The sequence below is a fragment of the Myxocyprinus asiaticus genome, chromosome 38 (genome assembly GCF_019703515.2).
Source record: "Myxocyprinus asiaticus isolate MX2 ecotype Aquarium Trade chromosome 38, UBuf_Myxa_2, whole genome shotgun sequence".
Lineage (NCBI taxonomy): Eukaryota > Metazoa > Chordata > Actinopteri > Cypriniformes > Catostomidae > Myxocyprinus > Myxocyprinus asiaticus.
The window spans coordinates 17063103-17090884 of NC_059381.1; the positions used below are offsets into that span (position 1 = coordinate 17063103).

General features: G+C 38.0%; 2 protein-coding genes across 3 annotated transcripts in view; both read right to left on the reverse strand.

Annotated features, from left to right (window-relative positions):
* LOC127428501 (nectin-3-like protein) overlaps positions 1-13257 on the reverse strand; it is an 84418-nt gene extending 71161 nt beyond the window's left edge. For both annotated transcript variants that reach the window (XM_051676924.1, XM_051676923.1), the window contains exon 1: positions 13122-13257. In XM_051676924.1, coding sequence (XP_051532884.1) covers positions 13122-13215 — 94 coding nt within the window. In that variant the 5' untranslated portion in view covers positions 13216-13257. The remainder of the gene's footprint in view (positions 1-13121) is intronic.
* Positions 13258-22111: 8854 nt separating this feature from the next.
* Positions 22112-27656, reverse strand: LOC127428509 (diablo IAP-binding mitochondrial protein-like). Its single transcript, XM_051676936.1, has 6 exons — positions 27547-27656; positions 26736-26868; positions 24416-24541; positions 24199-24309; positions 23920-24016; positions 22112-23687 (listed from the first exon to the last, which is right to left on the reverse strand). Exons 1-6 carry the CDS (start codon positions 27585-27587, stop codon positions 23485-23487), a joined length of 711 nt encoding a protein of 236 aa, XP_051532896.1. The 5' UTR covers positions 27588-27656; the 3' UTR covers positions 22112-23484.
* Positions 27657-27782: the final 126 nt, after the last annotated feature.

The following is a 27782-nucleotide window of genomic DNA, read 5'->3' on the forward strand; positions in this document are numbered from 1 at the left end:
AGGGGTCACGTGTGTGCGTGTGTGTGTGTGGTTAGTGCGAGAGAGAGAGAAAATTAAGTGACGGCCCAAAAGCCGATTTCGTGATCGTGGGAGAGAAAGCAGCTGTAAGTTTATCACTCAGAGACGCGGTGGACAGCTCGTAAACAGTCCCGTGTTCTTTGATTCTTTAATGGATAAACTCAGTTTGCCGGTCTCACCCGCGATGGCGAAAATGCACAACAGTCCAATTTGGTTGGACTACAATATGAAAAATCTCATTCGTGGTAATTAATACCCGAAGTATTAATAATGAGCGGACATGGCGGTCCGTAAACTGTACAAGCAAAAACCTTGAAACACAAGAATAACACTATAATATTCTATCTCTGTCCAGACATAAACCTCTTACTTGAAATCGCATGAGGATGCAGAATGTGTGTTCATCCGTCCTTTAACTCCGACTCGGTTCCTCGAGGCTCGGGTGATGACGGGAGGCCGTTTCCTCGCTCTGTCGGCGGGTGGTACGGCTGCTGATTCTCGGCGGGCTGGCGGAGAAATTAGCGACGTCGACTTGATTGAAGATGGAAGAGAAATCTTTCATCTCTTCACTTCTGCAGGCAAACGGATGAAGTCTCCTTTGGATCCGTTAGAGTGTTCGGTGGAACACAGAGTAATCTCAACTCGTCCAGCGAGATGGAGATCGTATGGCCACAGTTACAAGTCGGACGTTACTTCCTTGTGCCACGAGGCTGCACCTGAGAGCAGCGATGAGCTGCGTCTACACACGGTGAGCAAAGTTGCTGGAAGCAAATCCCGGAAGCATTTCAGAGGTATTTCTACTCCTGATGATATCATGGTTGAGGTGCGTTCTGTTGTGTGCCTCATCCAATAGGAGTTGAAAGTTCGATCCTTTAGTGAGCAAGGCTTCATGGGATTTGTAGTCTGTTTTGGACTCCCTTTGTTTGATTTTGGTGGGGTTTTTATCAGTAAGATTTACGACTTGGTATGTGGTGGCCTGAGTTATGTTTTATGACTGTGTTAGGCCTGCCTTTGTCTTCTCTCTGTATATATGAGGCCCAACACTTAATATCCGGCAGGACTGGTGTTGGCTGATAAGCAGCAGCACTGCATTCAATTGTGAGTTAAAGTAAAACAAAAACAGAAGCTTTGTTTTTCACCAACTTCACAGAGCCAAAGCTACCCCCACCACAAAAAAAAAAAAAAAAAAAAAAAAAGGCTCAGTCCAAAATATTGAACTTCCAAATATATTATGAACATGGACTGGTGGAAGTCACGGACCTCACTACCAGGTCAAATCTACAGTAAGACCCGGGCCAGTGTGGAGAATGTTCTAAGAACAGAGTCTAGTAGTTCGCTGCATTCCAGGCATTTTAAAACTGCTTTAAAAAGCTTTATTACACTTCTACCAACATCAAACACTACACTGCCTCAAAAAAATGTCAGTAATTACATACTTTGTGATACTTGCAGGTCCCTTACTGGACTGACATTAAGGATTTTAGGCCTATATCAGGACCACTTAGTGATGACAGGGTTCCTTCGGGTTAAACTATTAGACATAACATCAAGGTTGTCTAAAGTCAATGCGGCCATTTCACTGAAATTCAGTGGCTACATAACATGCATCATTACTAAATGGAAAGCCAAACTGTCAGTAAATCAAAACACACATACATAAACTTAAGGGTTCTCATTAAAACCTTCCAGGCCTGCGAGCACACACAAAGAGAGGTTTGAAATGGACAACATGCCACATACAACTAGCCTTTTGTATGAGTGCTCTAGGCCTTTGAGACCCCAGGGATTCCAAGTGTCCGAGAACAATCTGTGAAATATCTAGAACCCCTACAAAATTCAGCAAATATGCATAAACTGGGCCAGTATACATTGTACAGAAAACACTACTGAATATGACTATGGAATATTAAAGCAATGGCTTATGAAATCAAACTGCTTTGAGAGAAGAGACAGTGAAGGTGGGGAACTGTGGGAGAGAAAGACACCATGGCAACAAAATGCATAAGGAAACAAGAATAACGGTTGAGTCGTGACAGTCAGGATAGATTACAGTATAATTTCTCATCTTTCTCTGGTTTAAGTCATCGCATCATGATACAAAATAACTAAGTGAAGTGTGTTTTTCAGTGTTAAAACACTTTATCCTAGCAAAGTTTAATGTACAGGAACAGTTATAAGAAAGGGATTCATAAGCCCCTTTCACACATGCAACCAGGTAAAACACAGGAAAATCATTGGGTTGCCTTCACTTGAGGTTCGATGACACTGTATGCGACTGAACTACAGAAAACAAAAAATGCTGTTGCTAGCATTTGATAATTTACTGATCATTTTCAAAACAATATCATAGTCTTACCTGAAGTGCAATTGCTTCAGATGAACAGAACATGTACTCCTTTTACATTTCAACCATAAGATTTGCACCTCAGCTAAGGAATAAGTGATGGACAATTACTAAGTAGTAAGGGTTAAAAGTGTGCCAGATTGAGCCGTTAGCTTTGGCCTAGCAATGTCATTGCTGTTGTTTTCAGGTTAATTACGGTTTGTTCATGCAATTTTTCTATTGTTTTATGCACTTAAAATGAACTGGATATTATATATATATATATATATATATATATATATATATATATATATATATATATATATATATATATATATATATATATATAAAAAACATTTCTTACTACCTCAGCATTGGTGTGCAGCTCACACATTGAACTTAATTGCTTCAAAGGATCCAGTGCATGTCACCTCTAAGGGTCCTGCCCGCAGGGTACACAATAGTTTAAGAATGGAATACATTTTCTACCTCATACTTTTGTTAAAATGGTTATCCTACTCAAATGCATGACAAAATAAAACCGAATTAAGTTGAAAGTAATCCAAAATAATCAGATTACTCCAAAATTTAAATGATTAAAATTACCAATTGCATTGTCATGCAATTTGTAATCAGTACCAGATTACAATTCACAAGTAATCCACCCAGCACTGTATATACATATTTCGCTACACAGAGATTTGCACGAAGAATGTGGTTTCAGAAAATACATGGGGGAAAAAAAAAAAAAAAAAAAAAGATTGTCACCAGTGTTAAATGGTGCAGAGTAAATGAGTTCTCTCCAACAGAATGTTCTTACCTCAGTGCGCCCTGACCTCGTACAAACCGAAGCGGGTAATCTTAATTTTCTGGAAAAGTCTGTGTGAATGAGACTATAGATTGATTTACTGAGGTTTTAGCAGTCTGAAATGTCAACTTCTTACTCAGCCAATGGAGTTTGTGGGCTACCCACTGGTCCAAAAAAACGTAATTTAATTCTGTTGCTTAACATTTGTAAAGATCTGTACGGTTCCTCCATTGAGCCATTTAGCCAGAGACCGACCACTTGTATTAAAATGAATGGGAGATACTGGAACACCCAATATGGAGGGTTTATAAATGGGAATTCTCACCTTACAGTTAAAAGACCCAATCGCCTTTCAGACACAGACCTTGCCTGTCAGTCATCGAGAATGTGCATGAGCATTAACTGGACCAAATTTTTTATTTTTTTATTTATTTATTTTTTTAAGCGTGATCTGAGCTAAAGTAGCACAATTTGAGAGAATTGTCAGATTTGGGACTTCCAACATTCAAGTAGATAAGAGCTGTACTTTTCTGGGCAGCTATTTTATATGAATACAAGTGGAATGAGTTTCTATGATGGTCACAGATTGGTCTGACTTGAAAGTGACTTTGTCACTGCACGAAAACACTTGCAGTAGAGCCAGAGAAACCACCAGAAAGGTACACCATTCCCATATGTTTGTTTTTGACGCTGTCGTTCACAATGTCTACGCTACTTCTATGGCTGTAAAGCAAGAAGTTGTTGCACTAAGTGAAATCCAAAGTAGCTGAATGAAAAGCAAGTGAAAGGAAGATCGCACAGAATAGATCAGTTTTGAAATAATAGGGTTGACAATTAAATAAGGCTACGCAACAAGTTTACTCCTTTTTTCGCTAAAATTTATTTTTAAAACATGTTTTTGCAGTGGTTGAGTATTCTAACCAATCTGAGACGTTTGTTGAAACGGCAAATGGTGAATCAGAGAGATTTAAAAAAAGTCTATATACCTACAAGAAATGGCAACCAATCCTAACACGCAAGTTTAAAACAGTCTGATGCCCAGACATAGTGGTCAACTGATTTTTACAATTAAGATACATTTTCCCATTGGTCCAATTTGTTTAAGGACACGAGGGTGCAGAGAATTGGCTGCTCGCATGTGAATTGTCCGAGACATAAACGCCCAATCACGGTTCGTGCCATTGTGCTACATGCCATCGTGTTCTACAAAAACAGACAGGCGTGCAACACGGTCTCATTTAAATAGTCTGCATATCAGAGCCATGATAGAAGTGTCTGAGCTCATGTTAAAGTGCTCGCGTGTTTCATTCTCCCTCTCCTCAACAGTTCCATGTAACTTTTAACAGTCTTCTCTAATGATTAAAAAAAATTCATACTTTGTCTCGTTTAAACAGATGATACAATTCACAAACCTCACGGAAATCCAGCCTTTTCTTACAGTCAAGTGCTCATCTAATAATATCTTTCTCTGAAGCATGTATTCTATCAGCCAGAATCAAAACTTCAGGATCAAAAGTTCTGCTGATTCACAAATCAAGTCAGTCCATGACCATGCAAGCAGGAGATCCGGGCAATTTAAACTGTCAGGAGATTGCTGCTCACGCTGGATCTGCACAAGTGTGTAGGTGCAAAGTAAAAGCGCATAATGTGCGCTATGAGTAAATGTCACATTCACCATGCTATGTATATACAATTGTTTCGAGTCTGTCTTTTGTAAAAGGCGATTAGTAATGCGCACATGCCATCAATGGTTGTTGGACTGTGTGTAATGTTATTACCTTCCTAAAATATTGACAATTTCTTCATGTGCAAATAAACGACTAACTGGATGACTAAACAGAAAATACTGCTCTTATTTATTTATTTTGCAAATTTCATTTACTATATTAAATTGTGATATTGGAATTGTATCGCAATAAAAAAATAAAAAAATAAATAAATAAATCTACCCAGAAGCTTCCCTTGTTTCACCTCGGTTCGCGTGGCACACAAAAACGTGTCTGCAGAAAGCAATCAAGTCACAGACTGAAATTAGGGAGTAAACTGGGGTGAAAATGTCACCGTTTACTCAGTGCCTTTGGTTTGGAAGGCATACAGACCATCTCCCCACCCACAGAGAGACAGGAGTTTCATGAGGTGGAAAGTGGAATAGTGGTGGCCTTCATGATGTGGCAAGAGAGAGTGGAGCTGGCCAGGTCATCTCAGAGATTAATACTGGACGGACACACGATTTAATCCTCTTTTATTTTATTTTTTTTAGCATTTGCAACAGAGGGACAGAGATAAATGAATCCCAATTCTCTACAGGGCTGACATCCCATCAGTCCCCCTTTAACAATCAAATTTTAAATCGATCGGTGTCAATCTCCCTTTGATCCATGGAAACTTTAATTTCAGAAAAAAATGGTCTATTTTTTGTTCTTTACAGAGAGGCCCAAGGGCACAGGGATAAACAATCATTTCATATCTCACAAATCTCTGGCAGTACTTGCTTTTATGTCTTGGACGGTGCAAAGACAGTTGAAATGTTCATCTCAAGCCCAAAAAAAAAAGGTAATTTAAAAAGACAAGAAGAGACCATTGTGTTCATTGTCTCAGTTTACAATGTTGCAATTCCAAGAGGTAAAAAGGATACTTAAATTCTTATGTTCTATCCTGCAGGGGACAAAAAGAGTACAGGAAAGAGTATAACAAAATCCATGTTGAAAGGCAGAACATGAATTACAGTCATATGGTGAAAAATGAGGCATCAGGGTTCCCACACTTTTTGACCAATGAATTTCCATGACCTTTCCAGTAGGCTTGGGATCAATGCTTTTATCTCGCATCAATAATCGGAAGATTAGAGTCTCTCTCATATATATATATATTTAAAATTTTCACATTTTAGTATAGTTAAGTCATCAAAACTATGGAATAACATAAATGGAACTATGGGAATTATGTCGTGACTAAACAAAATCCAAAATAAATCAACTGTTATTTTAGCATCTTCAAAGTAGTCACCCTTTGCCTAGAATTTGCAGACATGTACTCTTGACATTTTCTCAACCAACTTCTTGAGGTATCACCCTGGGATGCTTTTTAAACAGTATTGAAGGAGTTCCCATCTATGATGGGCACTTATTGGCTGCTTTTCTTTATTATTTGGTCCAAGTCAATTTCAAAAACTTTTACATTTTAATTTTATAATGAAATAAGTTAATATGGCGGCACAATTATATTTTTGTCTACAAAACTAATTTCAAACATTTAAGCATACACCTTCAGATCAAAAGATTTAAGATCATGAGAAACATTTCAGTCAAGTGTTTCAAAACTTTTGACCAGTAGTGTGTGTGTGTGTGTGTGTGTCTGTATGTGTGTAATATATATATATATATATATATATATATTTTTAAGGGATTTTTCAGATATAAATAGGGCTGCTCGTTGCACAGTAGTCTTTGTCTCTTCAGACATTTCTCAACACAACTTTGGTAAACTGTGAGCGGCAGGGTTAAAGGGTGGGTCACACACCAGATGCATCTGGCAGAGTACATGGTGCGTTCTTAAATTCAAATTTTTTTTATTTCCCACAAAAGGTACGAACACGCCGCCAACGCTCATCGTCAACATTCTGAAGTGTCACGGGGCAGAAGTCACAGTTTTCCATTAAAATTGACTCAAATCATTAGAGAAAGATTACTCTTAGTCATAGGGGTGGTTAAAATTATCGATTTTGATGCATCGTGATCTTCATTTGAAAGATCTCAATATTGATTCTTGAATCCCAAGACCAATCTTTTACTCTATGCACAACCCTCCACTACAATGAGAGGAAATCACTCAAATTTGCAAACAAATTTTGCGCTATGTGACTAAAAATGTTTAGTCTAATATTTACTCGCTGGTGAATGTTTGCATTTCACTCACCAGTAATTGTGTAGTATAGTGGTGAAGTATTCAGCAGTGAGATCCTTTCACTGCATGCCGAGTAAAAAGTTGTTCCATGTAACGCATGTCCAAAGATGAGATACACACGACCAATTTGTCACGAAGATCTCTTAATACCCTTTCTGTTCTTTACAGTCAGTTGATAAAAAAAAATAAAAATATTCCCAACAATGCAAAGCATAAATGAGAAAGTCTCTCTCATTAACATGCGCTTAAAGTTGTAGTTTACAAAAATGTAGTATTCACTTGAGACAGTACCGGGGACCTGGGTAGCTCAGCGAGTAAAGATGCGGACTACCACCCCTGGAGTTGCGAGTTCGAATCCAGGGCATGCCGAGTGACTCCAGCCAGGTCTCCTAAGCAACCAAATTGGTCTGGTTGCTAGGGAGGGTAGAGTCACATGGTGTAACCTCCTTGTGGTCACTCTCGTGGATGCCGCAGAGAATAGCGTGAAACCTCCACACGCGTTATAACTCCGTGGTAACGCGCTCAACAAGCCACGTCATAAGATGTGTGGTTTGACAGTCTCCGATGCGGAGGCAACTGAGATTCGTCCTCCGCCACGAGGATGCATTGGGAACTCAAAAAATAAAAAAGGTTTTTATACGCATATTCAAAATGTAAAATACCTGTAAATAGTACAAATTACATGAGCTCAGTACAACCCTACTGAAAAAGAGTCCTATATTAAAAAGGTCATTCATTATTCAACCCCTCTGCAAGTAGCGTGAACTGGGGCCTCATGTATAAAACTCTGCTTAGTTTTCTTCCCAAGTGTGCGCAAGCACAAAAGTCAGATTTTGCGTATGCAAAAAATAAAAAATAAAATAAAATACAAAAAAATAAATAAATCCTCTTTATAAAACCATACGTACACCAGAACCTGCGCATAATTCCCTTAATAAATCTCAGCTAGCGGAAGATTGTGCGTACATGTACGTGATTCATTCTCCACTCAAAATAACCATATATGGAGTGTACAACGCCTGTTTTTTGTTTTTTTGTTTTTTTTGTTTTTTACTATGCATATCCTCATCTGCATACAATTACCATATGCATTTCACCATCCAGACACGCGATTACTGCGTTTAACGGTATGAGAAACTGTATTATAAGAGATAAGACTGTAAATGTCACATGTGCCCAAAGATTAGATGCTGCACCATGAAGAAATGTTAAGATATGAACTTCTCTTCAAAAAAATATCTCTTTAATATCCCTTGGCAAAATGTTTTTGTCTTTGTAGACATAAATCTAACCTAAGCAATTTTGCTTATCAGAAAACCTTTTAAATCATTTTAAGGGTGTTTTTGAGAAGTTAAATATTTAGTACTAGAAACAAAACTAAAATTATTAAAATGTTCCTTCTCTATGATGACACGGGAAAGTTCTCCAAATGCAGCGCATCCCAAACCAATATTTCCCTATTACAGCTTATATTTGAATGCCTTTTCAATTAGTTACATAAAAAGCCTACTATTGGCTTGATAACCATTACTTCAGTTTCAAGTGCTTAACTACATACTTTTTTTTATTCAAAGTGTGAATTAAATGAAAATCAGAGTTTATAATCAGTCTGTTCAGTTCGTTATTTGTCCAGCTGGAGTCACCAATTCACACACACCAGTAAGAGTGCGTACTCACAGTCAAGAGTGTCTGGACGGTGTGCACATTTATGCTAAGTTTGTTATAAATCCTGATGTGCGTGGAAAATTGTACACGCACATTTCAATGGCAATTTTGTGCGTACGCAACATTTATACATCAGGCCCCTGGACTGGCAAATCGGAGAAATCTCAGTTCCAAAAACCACAGAAGCAACATCAGCAAACATGCATGTTTCTGAATAACCTTTGCCTCTTCTATCTTGCCCAAGTTGCCTTAATGATCTTGCTGATTGACCACTTTTTGTTTTACCATACGAATTCCATGTCACAAGCTTTACATCAAAATCATGTTTCAGATCGATACTACCGCCCTCATCTATTTTGTCTCAGTAGCAGTGATTGAAGCTCTAGAGAAATACAAAGCTAGTCCTCGAGACTGTTGAAAGGACTGTGTTTAACACCAATAATGAATCAATTACCACATCACAATTTTAGTGCTTTTATCACTCACAGAAAAGAGGGAGGAGACACAATCAAGCGCAAAAGTAGGGTTCCGGAAGTAAAAAAAATCCATTCGTATTCTTCATAGAGAAACTGATTTTTAACAATGATGCATTAACCATTCAAAACAGACGTACCATGAGGTCAGAGTTAAGTGATTGTGTATACTTCTATAGAAGCCAGTGTGATGTCAACAATATTTACATTTTGTTTATTAATGCCCAAATTCCTGGCCAAAAACTACACTTACCATAATCAAGTTGCTTTTACCATGGAAATGGAAGTCCTGGGAAACTTTGTTCACCAGCAACCGCCCCCTATGCGTTGTGTACCTTGCATCATTTACGGGTGGGTCATGTCCCCACCACTTTTTGAAACAGTATTTATCAGGCAATTGTCTAATGCTAAAGAATAATCTTCGGTTCTTGAGCTGGAGTTTCCATTGAGTTTGTGTGTTATAAGTGGCGATCTAGTGCAGGAGTTTGTTTTTTCGAATGTTATGAGTAGTGCCCGACCAATTTATCGGCCGATATTATATCTGTGAAAGGCTATCGGTATCGGCGTATATGTTTTCCGATATGCGCAGATATGAAAACTTTTTTTTTTTTTTCTTCAGAACATAATGCAGAAAACAATGCTTGGGGTGATTTAGATTTAGTGATTTTTGCAGCTCAGCAGACAACGGTGCAGTGGTGGATTGTGTCTGTTGAGTGTTGATTTCACGCTATGTTGTTACCTAGTTAACGCAATGCTGGAACGTAAATAAACAACGTCCATCTTTTACTCTCCATGACAATGAGTTTATAGCTAACCACGTACCTACTTTCATACCTTGTCAGCTGTGTGGAAGCTAAGGTGTAAACATGTATTCACCAAACGGTTTTGTTCAGGATTCGCAGTTTGGTACCCCCTTCAGCCGAACAATTCCAGTTGTTCCATTTTCAAAATGTAATATTTAAAAGTCTAGTTTTCTACCGTTAATAGTTTCCCCTCAACTTGTATTCCACAGCTGCCACTGTTTCTCTCTCGACTTGGCAGGTGTAAATGCTTCTTGTTTTACAACCTGGCAGTATTAAAATAGTCAGCATTTGACTTAAACATCTGTAGTACTGTTTAGTACATTTATTATTTCCAGTGTTCATTTCTAGAATTGGTTGAAAATGTATGTCAAATATTCTTTGATGAAAATATTTAAGAAAGCAGCCTTCAGAGTACCTTTGCATAGTCATATCGGTGCAAAATCTGTGCACAATCCACACAGAAAAGGTCCGTTTTCATTCCAGCTAAAATTAACTATATCGGCAATCTGTAAATTTTCCCCCTCTAAAATCGGTCTCAAATACCATATTGGTCGGGCTCTAGTAATGAGTGCTCATTACGGCTATTATCAGTGGCGTTGAGTGACAGCAGGCAGCAAGGTTCTCTCGTGCATCCAGCGAGTTTACTCACTTCATGCTCTACTCACACCGCACATGCACTCCATTTCAGTTAAATCGCAAAGCAAATTTCTAACATACGTGTCCCCACTTATGATATACAACCACAGACGTTCAGATGCAATATTCGTTTATTAAAATAAATACATAAATAAAATAATACTTTATATATAATATATAAAATTGACTAGGGCAGATTAGACTTCAGAACTCCTTGTTCTGGAGGCAAACAATTTACCATAAGACCATTCAGTCATTCCAGCTAAAGATTTAGCTTGTCCATGCATTTATCCACTGACTAACAAAATCCCAGTATGGACAGTGTTAGGCCTAGATGTCCGGACCAAGTTATTGAATAATTGTAAAATATTAATGGGAGCACTTGAACAGTAAAACAGTAAACCGTGTAGGATAGTGACAGTATCTGCACCCAATTAATATTCATGTGTTATGCCACTTCATGTCACCACAATAATAATAATAATCCCACCACTTTTTAATACAGTGACACCAATGATTTGAACCCTGTTAAATATTGACAGTTAATATCAACTAGTTTAAATACAAAGGAGAAAAACTCCCTTTAACGCAGAAAAAGGCCTGAGAAAAACCAAAGTCCAAGTTATTAACCAACCAATCTGATTCAGGGCCAAAAATGGAACGTGGTGACAGAGACAGAAAAAAAGCAATTAAGATGACAAATGAGATGGAGCGAAGAGCAGAGAGAAAAGACTGGGTGGAAGGGAGGGTGGGATACACAGAGTGGAATGCCAGGGCTAATCCCCAGCTCCTGTGTGGTATTTTAACTGTTATTCTTTCCTCCTCATTCCCCTGCCGCCATCACTCACTTCAGTGCAGCCAACGACCACACCATGTCTGGACAACCTGAGGACAGAAGACGCAGTGGCCGACCTCGCTGGACAGAAGGTCTTAACAGCAGCGGGACATCTGCTCCAGTGTCTGACCGGTCCTTTGTCTTCTAACAATGAGCAGGGTTTCACAAAGTAAATTGTCTTTACCGCACAAACAAGTAGAAGAATATCTAAGTTAGGCGTAGAAGTTGTGACTGCCCACAGACCACTTAAAATGCAAATGAAAGACAATCATGATCTTGTACAATCATATAGTGCCTGTACAACAACATCCGAAAAGACAAGGGTCTGTTCACGAGGTTTTTGCGTCCGTCTGGAAAATATCTGTAAAAATGGCACAATGTAAACATTCGCCAGATGGACGTCTTTGTTTCAGACGCCGTTTCAATTTAAAACCAACTTCGCGCAAGAACGCGTTCAGTCTGATCTACCAATGTCTTTTCAAAGCACTCTGTCCGAATGTTTACTTTTACATTCAAACGCATGTCAAAGACAAAAGCGCACGTGTTGTCCTTATCAGAGCTAAACAAATTCTGTTCCCACGCAAAGACAACGATGGAATTCGTTTGTTTACAAACGTCGATCGATTAGGCGCGAGGACGCTGTCTCGTGCATACAAACCGGTCACTATGGATACCTACACGAGCCGGAGAGCGGTGTTGTGGTCTGACCTCTGCCTGTATGTGTCCCCCACAGCTGCAAAATTATACAAAACACAGCTGAAACCCGTTGTTAAAAGGCAACTGCGGTCACGACAGGTGTGCTTGCCAGGGACCGAATTAGTTTAACTCTTCACAAGTCATTTGTATTCACAAACAAGCATTGTGTTCAAGAGTAACCAGGCGACAAACGATGCAAATGTCACTTCTAATTACATCAAATCCTTCTCATCAAGTTTTAGACAGAAACTAGGAATTGTTGAATCTGAAGTGGGTCATAAACTTCTGGCTCAGTCCCTTTCATAGATTATAAATTTGCAACAAGCGAAGCAACTAACGCCGAATAAGCAGTACAATATACTAGTTCCTTTAATTCTTCCTCTTCTATGTGAACAAAATGGCTTAGTGCGTTTTTAAAGAACAAACAAAGAGTGCAACATTTGGCTTGCATTACGAGGTAGGCAATCAATAACCAGCATACCACCGCCAACGAACAAATGCCATGGGTTTACGACGGGTATCCGACAATTATTTAAAGCTTTAAGGCTATAAGGAATGTGGGGGGTGTAGAATCAGCGACCGTTTTGTTTCCGCTAGAATGTTTCCATAGCAGCTGAATCTCAGTCATCGTGCGAGATTCCTGCGCTTTGAATACACACAATTAGCGTAGTTTGAGTGGAAAACAACGGTCTTTCACAACCAAGACAGCATAAAACAAGCAGGATTCGGCTTCGATGCGAAATCTGCTAAAGGTACCCCAAATTAAATGGTGTACAAGGAGGTTTTAGAAACTTTTTGGGGCACAAACAACGTTCCACGGTGACGTTTGAAGCACTGTCCGCGAGCCTGGACGGCATCATGCACACGCGCTCAATACTTTCCATAGACCGTTGGATTCCCCCAAACTTTCGCAAGGGTTTTTGCTCCCACGAAACGGCAAATAACGCATGCTCAAACCTACCTGACACGAAAGACAGCATGAATATGACTCTAACATTCAGACCCGGCTGATTTGGGTTATTCCTGAGATAATGGCCAGTCATTGTCAGCGCCATATCGCCGCCCGTCTTCTCTCTCGTTCTCCCCGAAACTCTGAAACCTCCTCAGCAACAACTCCATAGGGAAAAGTCTGCGTCTGGACTGTACCACTCTGCCTCTCGGTTATGGGGGTGTGTGGGCTCACCTGAAGCGCTGTCTTTATATGCAAACCATTGTTTGCAAGAAAAGCTCATTGGTGGACATATTAACAGAATGGCTGTTTAACTTTTTATTTTTTTCTTCCTTCATATTTTTACTTAAAAACAATGTAAACGTATTAAAGGAATATTCCAGGTTCAATACAAATTAAGCTTAATTGACAGCATTTGTGGCATAATATTGATTACCACAAAAATTATTTTGACTTACCCATTCTTTGCTTTAAAAAAAAAAAAAAAAAAAAAAAAAAAAAAATCTGGCTTACAGTGAGGCTCTTACAATGGAAATGAATGGGGCCAATCCGTAAACATTCAAATACTCACTGTTTCAAAATTATAGACACAAGACGTAAACAATGTGCCTGTTAACATGATTTTAGTGTGATAAAATCACTTACTAAGCCTTTCTTTGTAAAGTTAAAGCCAATTTTACAACTTTGTTGTCATGACGATGTAATGTCAACAAACCCTAAAAAAAAAAAACCTGTAAAAATGACGATTTAAGTAACTTTCATCTCAAATAATACATGAGTTTTAACAGATGTTAAACAGATGTTTTTAATGTTAGTGCTTTTAAACCCTCCAAAAATTGGCCCCATTCACTTCCATTGTAAGTGCCTCACTGTCGATTTTTGCTTTTTATAAAGAAAAGTCGAAAAAACGAGTCAAAATAATTTTTTTGTGGAAATCAACATTATACCACATATGATGTCGATTGAGCTTAACTTGTATTGAACCCGGAATATTCTAAAAGTAGCATATCATAGATATACACTGATAGAGAGTGATAGATGTGGTCTGACAAAGTAATAAGTTCTTTGATTTAATTATTTAATTATTATTATTTTTTTTAGAATCAGAATCAGAATCAGAATGAGCTTTATTGCCAACTATGCTTACACATACAAGGAATTTGTCTTGGTGACAGGAGCTTCCAGTCTACAACAATACAAAACAGCAGCAAGACATAGATAATAATAAAAAATAAAAAATAAAAACTAATTATACACATACGTACAGACACACACATACACATGGGTAGTGCAAATATAATACAATGTGTTATGTACAGTGTAAATACAAATCTGTTATGTACAGTGCAAATGTTTTTTTTTTAATCTTCTCAGCAGTCCGAACTGTCCTTTGTAGTCTTCTGATGTCTGATTTCGTAGCTGAACCAAACCAGACAGTTACTGAAGTGCAGAGGACAGACTCAATGACTGTTGAGTAGAACTGTATCAGCAGCGCCTGTGGCAGGTTGAATTTCCTCAGCTGGCGAAGAAAGTACAACCTCTGCTGGGCCTTTTTCACAATGGAGTCAATGTGGGTCTCCCACTTCAGGTCCTGTGAGATGGTAGTGCCCAGGAACCTGAATGACTCCACTGCTGCCACAGTGCTATTTAGAATGGTGAGGGGGGTCAGTGTTGGGGTGTTCCTCCTAAAGTCCACAATCATCTCCACCGTTTTGAGTGTGTTCAGCTCAAGATTGTTTTGACTGCACCAGACAGCCAGCTGTTTAACCTCCCTTCTGTATGCAGACTCATCGTCATCTCGGATGAGGCCGATGACGGTGGTGTCATCTGCAAACTTCAGGAGCTTGACAGAGGGGTCCTTGGAGATGCAGTCATCGGTGTAGAGGGAGAAGAATAGTGGGGAGAGCACACATCCCAGGAGGGAACCAGTGCTGATTGTACAGGTGCTGGAAGTGAGTTTTCCCTGTCTCACAAGCTGCTGCCTGTCCGTCAGAAAGCTGGTGATCCACTGACAGATAGACATGGGAACAGAGAGTTGGTGTAATTTATTCCGGAGAATAGCTGGGATGATGGTGTTGAAAGCCGAACTGAAGATCCTTGCATATGTCCCTGGTCTGTCCAGATGTTGCAGGATATGATGCAATCCCATGTTGACTGCATCATCCACAGACCTGTTTGCTCGATAGGCAAATTGAAGGAGATCTAGAAAGGGTCCAGTGATGTTCTTCAGGTGGGCCAACACCAGTCTCTCAAATGATTTCATGACCACAGACGTCAGGGCGACAGGTCTGTAGTCATTAAGTCCTGTGATTTTTGGTTTCTTTGGGATGGGGATGATAGTGGAACGTTTGAAGCAGCATGGGACTTCACACTGCTCCAGTGATCTATTGAAGATCTGTGTGAAGATGGGGGCCAGCTGGTTAGCACAGGATCTAAGACATTCAGGTGAAATGCCATCTGGGCCCTGTGCTTTCCTTATCCTTTGTTGTCGAAAGACGTGGCTCACATCATCTTCACAGATCTTAAGCGCAGGTTGAGTAGCAGGAGGGGGGAGGAGGGGGGTTGCAGGAGGTGTTAGTGTTTGTGTGAAGTGAAGGTCATAGTGGGTGTGGGGTGTGAGATTGGGCCTTTCAAATCTACAGTAGAACACATTCAGGTCGTCAGCCAGTTGTTGGTCCACCAGAGGGTTGGGGGCAGGAGTCCTGTAATTCTTAAGTTGTTTCATGCCACTCCACACTGATGCAGGGTTGTTAGCTGAAAACTTGTTTTTCAGCTTCTCAGAGTATCTTCTTTTAGCCACTCTGATTCCCTTATTCAGTGTGTTCCTGGCCTGATTGTACAAGACTTTATCCCCAACTCTGTAAGCATCCTCTTTGGCCTGACGAAGCAGATTTGTGTCTGCAGCCTCAAAAACACTCCAATCAGTGCAGTCAAAGCAGGCTTGTAGTTCCAGCTCTGCTTCGTTGGTCCGTCTTTTTACAGTCCTTAATACAGGTTTAGCAGATTTTAATTTCTGTCTGTAGGTTGGAAGAAGATGAACCAGACAGTGATCAGAGAGTCCCAAAGCTGCTCTAGGAACAGAGCAATATGCATCTTTTATTGTTGTGTAACAATGATCCAGTATATTTCTGTCTCTGGTTGGGCATGTAATGTGCTGTCTGTATTTGGGCAGTTCACGTGTGAGATTTGCTTTGTTAAAATCCCCAAGAATAATAATAACTGAGTCCGGGTATTGTTGTTCCGTGTCTGTGATTTGATCAGCCAGCTGTTGCAGCGCTGTGTTCAAACATGTATTTGGCGCAATATACACACTCACCAGAATAAACGAGGAAAACTCCCGCGGTGAGTAGAAAGGCTTACAGTTAATAAAGAGCGCTTCCAAATTAGGACAGCACATCTTCTTTAACGTTGTTACATCTGTACACCAACTTTTATTGATGTAAAAGCATGTTCCACCGCCTCTCGTTTTCCCCGTTAACTCCGTGATGCGATCCGCTCTGAACAGCTGAAAGCCCGGCAGATGTAACGCACTGTCCGGAATGGCTTCACTCAGCCAGGTTTCTGTGAAGCACAAGGCAGCAGAGTTTGAAAAGTCCTTGTTTGTGCGGGTGAGGAGATGTAGTTCGTCCATTTTGTTAGGAAGAGAGCGGTGATTCGCAAGATGAATACTCGGCAGCGTTGTTTGAAAGCCCCGCCGATGGAGTTTGACTAGTGTGCCTGCTCGTCTCCCTCGCCTGCATCTCATAGCGTGTTTAAACAACACAGCCGCGCCTGGTTAATTTTACAAAAATTAACCATAGTTTCCACCAGAATTGTATGATAAAATGTTTAAAAGTTAATCACCAAAATACCTTAGTTACTTTAATTATTTTTACTACTGTAGCTTTTATTTGAAGGAAATCCCATATTGATTTATTATGATTTTACAGCTGTATACAGTGTGTGTGTGTGTGTGTGTGTGTGTGTGTGTTCATTGTAGGTATAAAACTGAAAATTAAAGAGAGTTGTAGTAATGCTAATCTGACTCATAAAAAACATTTAGAAGGTGTCATAATCAAATGAGTCTGCATCTGACATCATAGCGATTCTTAGCGATTCCATTGGCTCATAGAACTTTTAATAAGTATTTTTTACCTCATTCAGCACCACCCATTTTCCGCGCTCCGCTCTTCTGAATTTTGTCATCTAACTTACTGTTTGTATTGAAGCCACTGAGAAGAGTCGATCAAAATGGATTACGTGTGGGAGCACAGAAAGTATTTTTCACCAAGAATTCATGGTGTAAGTATACAGCAGCACACCTTTACTACGTGAAAATGCATGTGAGGTGTTTTTTTCTGCCACTGTAAATGTTAGTTTTTTCCGACACCCGTGGAGGTAAATTGGACCTGACAGAACACATATACGATGATACGCTGCACTTTTTCATAATACAAGTGTTTAATTGTTATATGTGTAATTCTGCTTAATTTTTAGGTTTCAACTTGTTAATAATTTGTGTTAAAATGTGCAGTTGATATGAAATTTCCAACAGTGACTGCTCATTACACATGCAAGTTCAACATGAAAGAAAATTACAGTTGTACTTTTTAAAATTATCATGAGGGCATGATAACTAACTTATCATTTACATATTTCGTTTCCACTTCTTCCAGTACTTGGTCAGAGGATCATCATAACTTGTGCACTTGTTGGTCGAGGGCCAGTTCCACAAATGGGCGCCTTTTTTGTTAGTTTCTGACTTAATCCCCAGTACCCCCTGCTAATCCACCCAGAGCCCCCTTGTCACGAATTCATCTACAGTCCAGTCTGAGCTTTTCTTGACTCAAAGCCTCAAGAAAGCCCCTCACCCCACTGCCTTTACCTCTCAATCTGAGTCTAACTGGGACATATAGAAACTGACTAATTAATCCAACCAAACACAAATGCGGGTGTTGACTAATAGCTCCATCCTTATTTATGCCAGGTCAGCAATTTGGCAAAATATCTGTCTTTTCGAAATCCAACAAGGATTAGTTTTTGCTCACTCATTTATCTGGATGGTAGCAGCAAGAAGACAAAGAAAGAAGTGAAGTTACACTGGCACATACATAATTTGGCTACTGGGCCATCCAAAGAGAGACCAACAGTAGACTTGCATTCTATGAAGTTGTCTTAACTATTTCCCATGAGTCGCAATGCACCATCAACAAAGTCAACTCACTCAACTACTGAAATCTCCATGTAAACAGCTTTGTCCCACAACCCATCTGCATGGAGATGTGAGCCTCGTTCCTTGAGGATCTGTTCCTTTCAGCAACCTAAATGAACCAAACATATCCATGTCAACAGTCCACGAGTCATCAAATCTATTGAGCAGAGATTCTGTCCATCTGCACCCAGAAGGTTTGGTTTACAAATACTCATCATTACCCAATGTCTAGTTAAATCCTAAATCCCTTTTTGTTGTTTGTTTACAACCCCCCATTCCATGTCACCAACATGCTCATTCCATGTTTTCTTCAACTTCTTTATTATAAGCCAGTGTTTCACCTTAGGGTTTGGTCTAGAATTATTCTAGAGTACTTTTGGCTAATGGTTCTTTCGCCATGTGTTATATTGGAAAAGTAGAAAAACAGTGAAAAAAACCGGGCACACACTCTCACCTGGCAAAGAGAATGGGACTATTTATGAGGTACTCTAAGTGATTAAAAAATTCAAGAAGGATTTACTCACTGGTTGACTGACAAATTTATAATGATCTACAACTTAATTCTGATGTAAATACCACAGTTTTTTAATGTGTGACAGGGGATCAATAAAGTGCCTTTTTTTGTGTCTAGATGCTTGAATTTTGATACTTTACCACTATGGAGATATGTTAGGTATGGAAGTATATTAAAGACAAATGTCTTTGGTACAGAAAAGCATGTTGAATTGCACTAATAAATAATAAAAAAAAAAACGCATTGCATTAACAGTGCTTGCATTTTTGGAGACTATGATTTAACATGCTTGTATATTTAAGCTATGAATATTACAATTTAAAACTTTTCATACAAAATTTCAACATTGAACATTAATTATTAAATATTCACCTTCCAAAGTTTAGTTACAATAAATAATAATTACATTTGAACCACTGACATTTTAGAGGCGAATTTGTAAAGTAAAATATAATTGAAAAATAACTGAATATACTGTCGAATAATAAAGATGTAATAAAAAAAAAAAAAAAAAAAACAGAATATTTTTTAACGGAACTTTGGAAGGTGAAAATTTATAATAAAATGTTTAATGTTTCAATTTGTGCAAAATATTTTCACTTGAAATATTCACAGCTGAAATATACAACTATGTTAAATTGGGGCAAAAAAAATGCACAATATGTTTACAAAAACACAGTATGATTATATTCTTTTGACCCTCCAAAAAAAAAAAAAAAAAAAAAAAAAAACGTTTCGTTTTGTTGCTTTATATGTATGTCAATGGCATTAACAAGGACATAAAAATAGACAACAATCAAAGTTTTTTTACTTTTTGTGTGTTTGATTTTGAGAGATTCATTAGATATAAACAAAAACCTTGAAGCTGGTTACCAGGCAAGTTTCCCTCAAAGAGGTTTTGTGTCTCTAATGATGTGATGCCATGGTAACATTCAAATGGTAATGCATCCTGGACTCACATGATAATGCAATTGATCTACTCCTCATCTTGCAACAGAGGTTGTCTTGGAACCATAACAAATAGACATACTTTAGAGCACTTGAGGTATAATTGCTCAAACATGTCATTTTAAACTCTTTCAAAAGTTTTTTTTTTGTCATTTATTACACATCCAAGCATTCAAGAGCCTGCAAGATTTTTCTAAATCTAAACACTGTCATGTTTTGTATATTTTACCCTCTAAAAATGATATTTCTTACCCCTGCTTTTTCTAAAATCAGGACGTGCACTGAGGGTTTTTCCTGCTCCAGGAATGTTGTTTGAGTCCTTAAGGACCCTTAAAAGAGGAGCTTTTGGTGCCAACACGTTCTGACTTAACTCCCTCAGTGCAGAGCACACTAGTTTATTCAAGCAAATACACTACAATATTTCTTCAAGCTGCAGTTTTAAACATTTCCTAGACAAGTAACATAGAACAGCTCCCTTCAGAAAATGAATCATGTGCGGAATGTCATCATATAGCATGCCAGTGCCCAGCACTTAAGAGTTGCAGGGAAGGATGTCTAATGCAGGCTGGAGAGTAAAACGCAGAAGAGCATGTTTTGTGAAGAGCTGTTTATCCATGTTTTGATTTGCACTCTCAATCTCATATTTGTGTTTTCCCCCTCCATCACTCAATGTGAAGTATTCTTTTATACTTAGTCTTTTATTTTTGGTGCAATAAACACATCTTTTATTTGATAAATACCGCGTGCTAGATCAAAAACTAATTGTTTGTATGCAGTGCCGACTATGGGGTTTCCTTTGATGAGTCCAGCAAACCCAAATTACTTCAGTGTTGTCAACATTGGCATGCTAGTGAACTTCTGATTCCAGAATGTTGTAAATCCAGGATCTAAATTCAAGTTGGCATTGCTGAATTGCAATTACGCTAATCGCAGTGGGCAGGTATTTTTAGTATAAGTTATATAAACCATGGCACCGTTTACTTTGTCCATTTAGCAAGCAATTTCCATTGCAGATATCAGTTCCCTTAACCCCTCCTGTTGTCTTAAGGTCATGTTTGATCCAGGACAGGTAAAGAAAAAGTTATAAATACTGCATAGTCTTTGGTACAGGAACCAAATGTTGTGACTTTGTCAGGACCATCAAAACAAACAAAATAAAAAAGAAAATACATTTTTGTATACAATTAAGAGAAATTGTGACCTTTCACTTTTGGACTTTCTGGATGTCATACAGCTTTAAAGAGTTTTTTGTACATCTGTGAATCAGATTTGATCTAAAAATATTTTACAGCCCCATACTGTTCTCGAAACTTCCCAACCCGCTTCACTGGGTACTGCATTTTTTCCATAATTTGTATACTTTCCTCTCAAATGGGGTTTGTGCAAACATGCACATGCAATTTTTTTTACAGTTTTGAACAGGTTATATGTTGGTAAATATGTTTACTAACATAATTTTATATGATAGGGTACAATGGCCCCCCAATGGTAAAAGATCATTTATTGAATATAATTTTCTCTTAAAACATTAGAGGGCAGAAAGAACTATTACGGCACCTTCCTAAACCCCTGTTATACTTGAACAAATTATTTGACAGTAGTGGAAAGAAATGGATTTGTTGCAATGGATGTGCAAAGTGGGTCCATTTTGACTTTTGGAAGAGGCAATAGATAACATAGTGAAGATATTATAAAATGCCAGAAGTTATTGAAATAAACTTAAATTGAGACATCCTTGGCCACTTTTTTCCATTTAGGAAAAAATTGTTTAAAATTGCAGTAGATGTTACTACGTTAATATTCAGTATGTATCATTCCGCCCCCCCATTATTATACACTTGGGACCGCAATAAAACAGACTTTCATTAAGGGGGGTCTTCAGTGCCATTGTACACTAATCAGGAATTCATGCATTTTGAATAATTTTCAATACGGGTCAAAAACGACCCGATGGACAAAAAGAAGGTGCAGTTTCTTAAGACAATAGGAGGGTTAAAATGGGTACTTGGAGGCAACACACTAAACCCACTAACTAACTAATTTACTAAATAAATGCCAAGCTACAGCTGAAAAGATTTAGGATTATAATGACTTATTACAGTAGACCACTGAATGACACAAGTATTAGACAAATTTAAGAACACGCAGCAGCACTGCATGCAATTGAATTTATGATTATTAAATGAACAAAATGTAAAGGACATGAGTTTTTCATGCCAGCGTTGTGTTTGCTCCTAAGACCAAGCAGTCAATGTAGTAATTTGTCCTAGAACACCCTCTGTTGGCTGTTTAACTATCAGTAGAGAAGGTATACTGGTTGCATTGGTTTCATTGAAATAAAAAAGTGTATCAAAACAATGTCTTTTAATACCAGGCACACTGCAAAAATACCTTCTTTAGTCAGACCGCAGCTCTAATTGGAAAAATACAATTGTTGAGACACATTTTTTGTTTTTTTGTGTCCACGAAACAATGTGCTTAAGCTAAAAACACACAAACAATTATAATATTTCAACCGCCACCGATGTAAGGATATAACTATGTATGATAAAAATAACAGTTCTATTTGAGTAATGTCTATTAATAAATATGAATAGGTTACAACAGGGCTAAAAGCCCCCATTATGGAAAAATGATTTTACATTAGGGACCAGAAAAAATAATCACTTTTCCTTAAGGGGGGATTTTAGCCCTATTGTACCTTAATAATATCTAGTAATAGACATCACTCATATAGAACTGTTTTTATAGTATTACAAAGTTATATAGCCATTATTCATCAGCTTGGTTGGAAAATGTGACAGGAGGAAGGAATGACACACATGACCTTAGCTCTGGGTGGTTGACTGAAAAAGTGTGATATGTGAAAAGACTGAGGGACAGCTCTGGACCACACAAAAGCAGAATGACATCTCTAGTGACATGAAGGATTGGCTGGTAATAGGCCCTTCAGCTGAGAACACAGAAAACAACAGGTGGAGATAAGGAGAGCTAGACATCAGTGTCTGACATGCTCTTTCATGTTGGCACTGAAAAATAAGAATAATGAGAGATTAATTACTTTTGTTGCGAATGGTAATACAGAATGAACAAGGGAACTAGGAAGGAGTAAATTTACATTTTAGTCATACTGAAAATGTACAGTAGCTCTAGGTAGACCTTCATAATCCACTCTAAAGGATGATTTAGAAAGTGTTAGTCTATAAAAGACTAATATAGACTCTACATAACAGATATGAAGAAAGGGTATATAGGAAAGGCACTGAAAATGAAAAGTTTTTAGTAATAAGCATTGCTTAATTTTATTATAAAGTTTATTTTTAATCTATCATAAAGTTTTTTTTTTTTTTTAAATGGATCCATGATCACAAAAGCATATCCCACCAAAAAAGAAAAGGAAAACAGACATGCATAGAGAAATTATCATTACAAATCATAGGTCTTTATCTCTCTGCATCTGAAAAAAAGAAAAGAAAAAAGGAACAGAAATTCTTTTGCACACCCTGGCATTTAATACTTATAGCCACTTAAGGATTTCTGGTTGCACTTTACACAGCATTTTTCTTGAGCCACTTCTATAAGTTGGACACAAGTAAATAAATGAAGTTAGGATTCAGTGTTTCAATTGGTAGTGGTATAGGTCTTGGTGTGGTTTTGGGAGTGGTCACAATACTGTAAATGTGTATTTAAGCACAGCAACTGTGCTAAAGTTCTGAATATAATTAGTCCTCTCGCAGATATGCATCTGGAATGTCTTCATCCTCCTCCATTCCGGTGCTGAGGGCCTTTTGAAGCCTCTCACTATCTTCAGCTTTAGAGTCTTTGAGTGCTTTCTCAGCCTCTATTGATAGCTGTCGAACATGTTCCACTTGTGACTGTGCCACCTGTAGACTGCTCTGTGCCATCACAGAAGCTTGGTCAGCCCCTAGAGAGCAGAGACATGGTTGGGCTATGACATAATTTTTTGCCAAAACTGCAATGCAAAGAGTGACCACCAGGTGGCAGTAGGTATCACTTATTTACTAAGCTCTGTCTTAAATGCCCATTGCAGGCAAGTTCGCTGATTTGAGCCTGCAAGACTGACGAGGCCATAATTAGTCATGTATTGGCGTCTTTAACACCCACTTGAACCATTTGAAATGGAATATGAAACCTACCTGCATTGAAGGCTGCCTCTGCAGCCAGCTCTGATAGATTGATGGCAGTCATCCAGCAAGATTCTAATCGTTTGCAATCCTTTCGTCTGTCAATTACCTAATTAAATGAAGAACAACTTCACATCTGATCAAGGGAAAGTATTTTAACAATATATTTATTATATCATAATGCCACAAATAAAAGGCTACCATCATTTGGTAATTGTAACGCTCATTTGAAAGCTTGTGATCATTAACTTTCGGACAGTAAACTTTGCCCAATGTTTAGCAAGTCTTTACCTCCTGACGCTGGCGAAGAATGACCTGCCAGATAACATCTTCTTCTGCAGGAGTAAGTTTGCTGATGGAGGCCACATATTGTTTGTGCAATGTCACCAGGTTGTTTATAGCCTAAAGAAGACAAGTGTCTTTTTCTGAACAGCTTTGAGAGTAGGGTTATAACATTTCAGGCATGAAAACAAAAGCATTGATCCACGGTTCCAATATTTGGGATTACCTTAATATAACCTGTAAGGTAATCGAGCAGAGCTAAAGTGGTTTGTGAAAGGAAAGTATTAGCACTGTCAGTGACCAAAGATGAAGCTCTTCGTACCAAGTCTTCATGGGATAGACTTTCTGGTTTCTAAACATTAAAAAAACAAGAGAAAAGGGTGATTAAAGGAACAGTTAATCCAAAAATTTAAATTTAGTCATATTTATTCACCTTCATGTTTTCAAACTCGTTTGTGGCTCTTTTTTCTGTGAAACACAAAAGGAGAATTTTTGAAGAAGTTTCATGCAGTTCTTTTCCATATAAAATAACATAGTTCATAGTAGGGGTGGGAGAAAAAAAATCGATTCTCTGATGCATTGCGATTCTTTCTCCAACAAAATTCAAAATCGATTCTGAATTCAAACATGGCAATGCAGTGGTGCGCACCAGAGACAGAGTGAGATGCTAGAAACAAATGGTCAGAAGCGCATATACTAAAGCCAAGCGCACTCTACAGAACTGATCGCAGACTCTATGCAACAACAACATGACCACCGTCCCTGACAGAAACTTTCAGAAACTTAAGCACATAGCAACGGGAGAGTTTATTCATAATAGCTAGTGCTAAACGTCGATTACATTTTTTTAATCGTAATTAATCGCATTATTTTTTCGTAGTAAATCCCTATTAATGACAAATTTTTAAAGTGCTGAAATTTGACGCTATATATACTTCTTTTCCTGTCAAAATGCATTTATTTCCTTCATAGAAATAAAACACACAATATGAAACAATTTAATGCTTTATTACATTTTCCAAATAAAGCCTTCCAAAGTATAAAGATAGAAATGCTCTAAAATATCACCAATTCAAGTCAAATTAAACGTGTGATTACGTGGGAGTTAAGTGGGAGTTTGACAAATTAAAATAACTATTCCCCACATTGGTTGCATATTCATTGCAATGGGCATTAAATCTCTTAAATCTCATCCTCCACAATACTATTCAGCCAGCAGACAGTGGCTAACCGCTTTGTTACAGCAATCGTGCAGCTGGGTTCATGATTCGTGTCAGGGTGTCAATGCCAGCATCAAGCGACGAATTGAACTCCACATGAAAAGTGCTTGCAGACAAAAACGGCTCATTATGTGTTTTGGTAATAGATAAGAATTGGCGTGCTTCTGTGGTATTTAAAATGCACCTTACTTAGCCTGAAAAATACTAGATTTTTGTCACAAGTTCCATCTAGGCTTGTTTTGTACATCAAATAGTGTTAAGAGCTCTTTTCCCCATCACTTTATCACTGACACTGAATCACTACTGTGTGTTTGTAGCGTGTCCGTCAGTGTAATGGCTCTGGGCAGACACATCGCAATGGTTCAGCCCTTCCAACCAGTGTTTATGCTGGATTAACGATAAATTCTGTTTTAATTAATCACATGCATAATGCGTTAATTTTGACAGCTCTAGTGATAACACATCAACAATCACAATGAAAGACTTGCTCGCGACTATTATTCCACTGATTTTCACAGACAGGGAAAAATCTTTGAAAATAATGATGAGACAGCAGTTCAGGAGACATGGGTGATGTTTTTATTTTCTTATTATTTCTGGTCTCCTGCTTCCCAATGCCTTTCTCTCCTCATGCGCTCTCTATTTCTTTGGCTGTTGCTCATTGCCGGTCTCTCACTCGTCAGAACGGTGCACATACAAGATACTTGATTGATTTCTTTAGCAGGAACCCTGTGATTTGTGTCAGTTTACACCTGTAGTGTGGAAAGGAGAAGCTGACATCTGCACTCTCACAGACTCAGATATCTCATGTAGCCATGCTGGACCATCAAACGATAGTTTTGGTTAGTTATCGGCTAGGGATTGATTAATTATTAAGTAGATAAATTAATAATTTAGCCTAATACTATTTTATAAAAAAAAAAATTGGAGGACAGGATACAAGATGGACAAGAATAGTTTTGTAATCAAATCATTATGCTTTGAATCGTAATTAAAGTGAATCATGAGGCCAGTGAATATTTACATCTCTAGTTTATAGTGACCACTTCTGTCAAAAGAGCTGCGTGAAAAGTATTCAAAAATCTCTTTTTGTGTTCCACAAAGGAAATAACAGCATACAGGTTTGAATGACATGAAAGTGAGTAAATAATTACAGAATTTATTTATTTTTGGGTGAATAATTTTTTTTGCAGACACCAATTGAAAGGAAAATTCAAATAATTTTTTAACAACTATAATACACATTTAATTAAACATTTAAGTTAAAATTTTAGGAGACTATAAAACAGTATACAGTTTTTCCAATCAAAATATCATGGTTCCGACCTGGGTGAAAGGGACAGCACACAGAGCACCTGTGACACTCAAGGTCACCCAGTTCTTCCTGATAATTGTGGGCAGCACAGCAAGCCTACGGCGGGTCTGACAGGTGCTCCTGATCATCAAGGAAGCTTTCCAACTACATTAGACATGAAAACAGTGCGATAAAGTTAGTTTTATATTTTACATTAACATTTTCAAGCCAAACCAACTTGGACATGCATGAATAGGTTTACTTTGCCTAGCACAAAGCCGAATTTTAAAAAAAGATATTTTTTTTCCATATCCCTATAAATCATGTAAACAATTTAACCATTTGATATTATGACATCACAACAAATATGAAATATTCTTAAAAATATCCCTTTCATGACACAAGGCTCTGTTTGTGGAATTTACATTCTATATGTTTTCAAATAAATATAGTAGTGTAAATGTTTGTAATATTCTAATTCCATTAAACTCAATGACCGTTTGACCTAGAGACATGAAACCAACTGTAAAACACTCAGAATATTATTCTTTAGATAGCACAAGACTTGTTTCTGGGAGTACACATTTAGTACTTTTTATACAGATTCAAGTACCCCTATAAATCTATTGTATAAATCTATACTCAATGACTATAGAAATATAATATCAGTATAAAAAGTACTGAACATTTACTCCCAAAAACAAGTCTTGTAAAACAGTGTGAAATGGCAATCTATCGTCCCATTATTGATGATTGTTCAGAAATCATATTTAGGCTACCCTACAGCTACGTTTGGCAATGAAATAATCTTAACATGAGACGGCTAAATAAATTATACACAACCTCAGTCCTGCAGCTAACAATTTTCTTCTGTACGCCGCCATGTTTGATCAGATGTAGGAAGTTGTTAGAGATGAAAAAACGCCCCCTGCCGGACGACGCAGAATTACAACCTCTGGTCCTTTTTTACAGTAATAACAACAAGCCTTATGAATACTGATGCGCTTTTCGTTTTTTAATTATTTTTGTATTTATTTTGATATTTAATACAAATATTTTTTCTTTTACGTTTGTATTTT

Coding starts and splice junctions, on each gene's coding strand:
- LOC127428509 (XM_051676936.1), bottom strand. CDS start 27,587: ATGGCGGCGTACAGAAGAAAATTGTTAGCTGCAGGACTGAG. Junction 24,017..24,198: donor TTCTTCGCCAGCGTCAGGAG/GTAAAGACTTGC, acceptor TCATTTAATTAG/GTAATTGACAGACGAAAGGA. Junction 23,688..23,919: donor AGAGGCAGCCTTCAATGCAG/GTAGGTTTCATA, acceptor TCTGCTCTCTAG/GGGCTGACCAAGCTTCTGTG.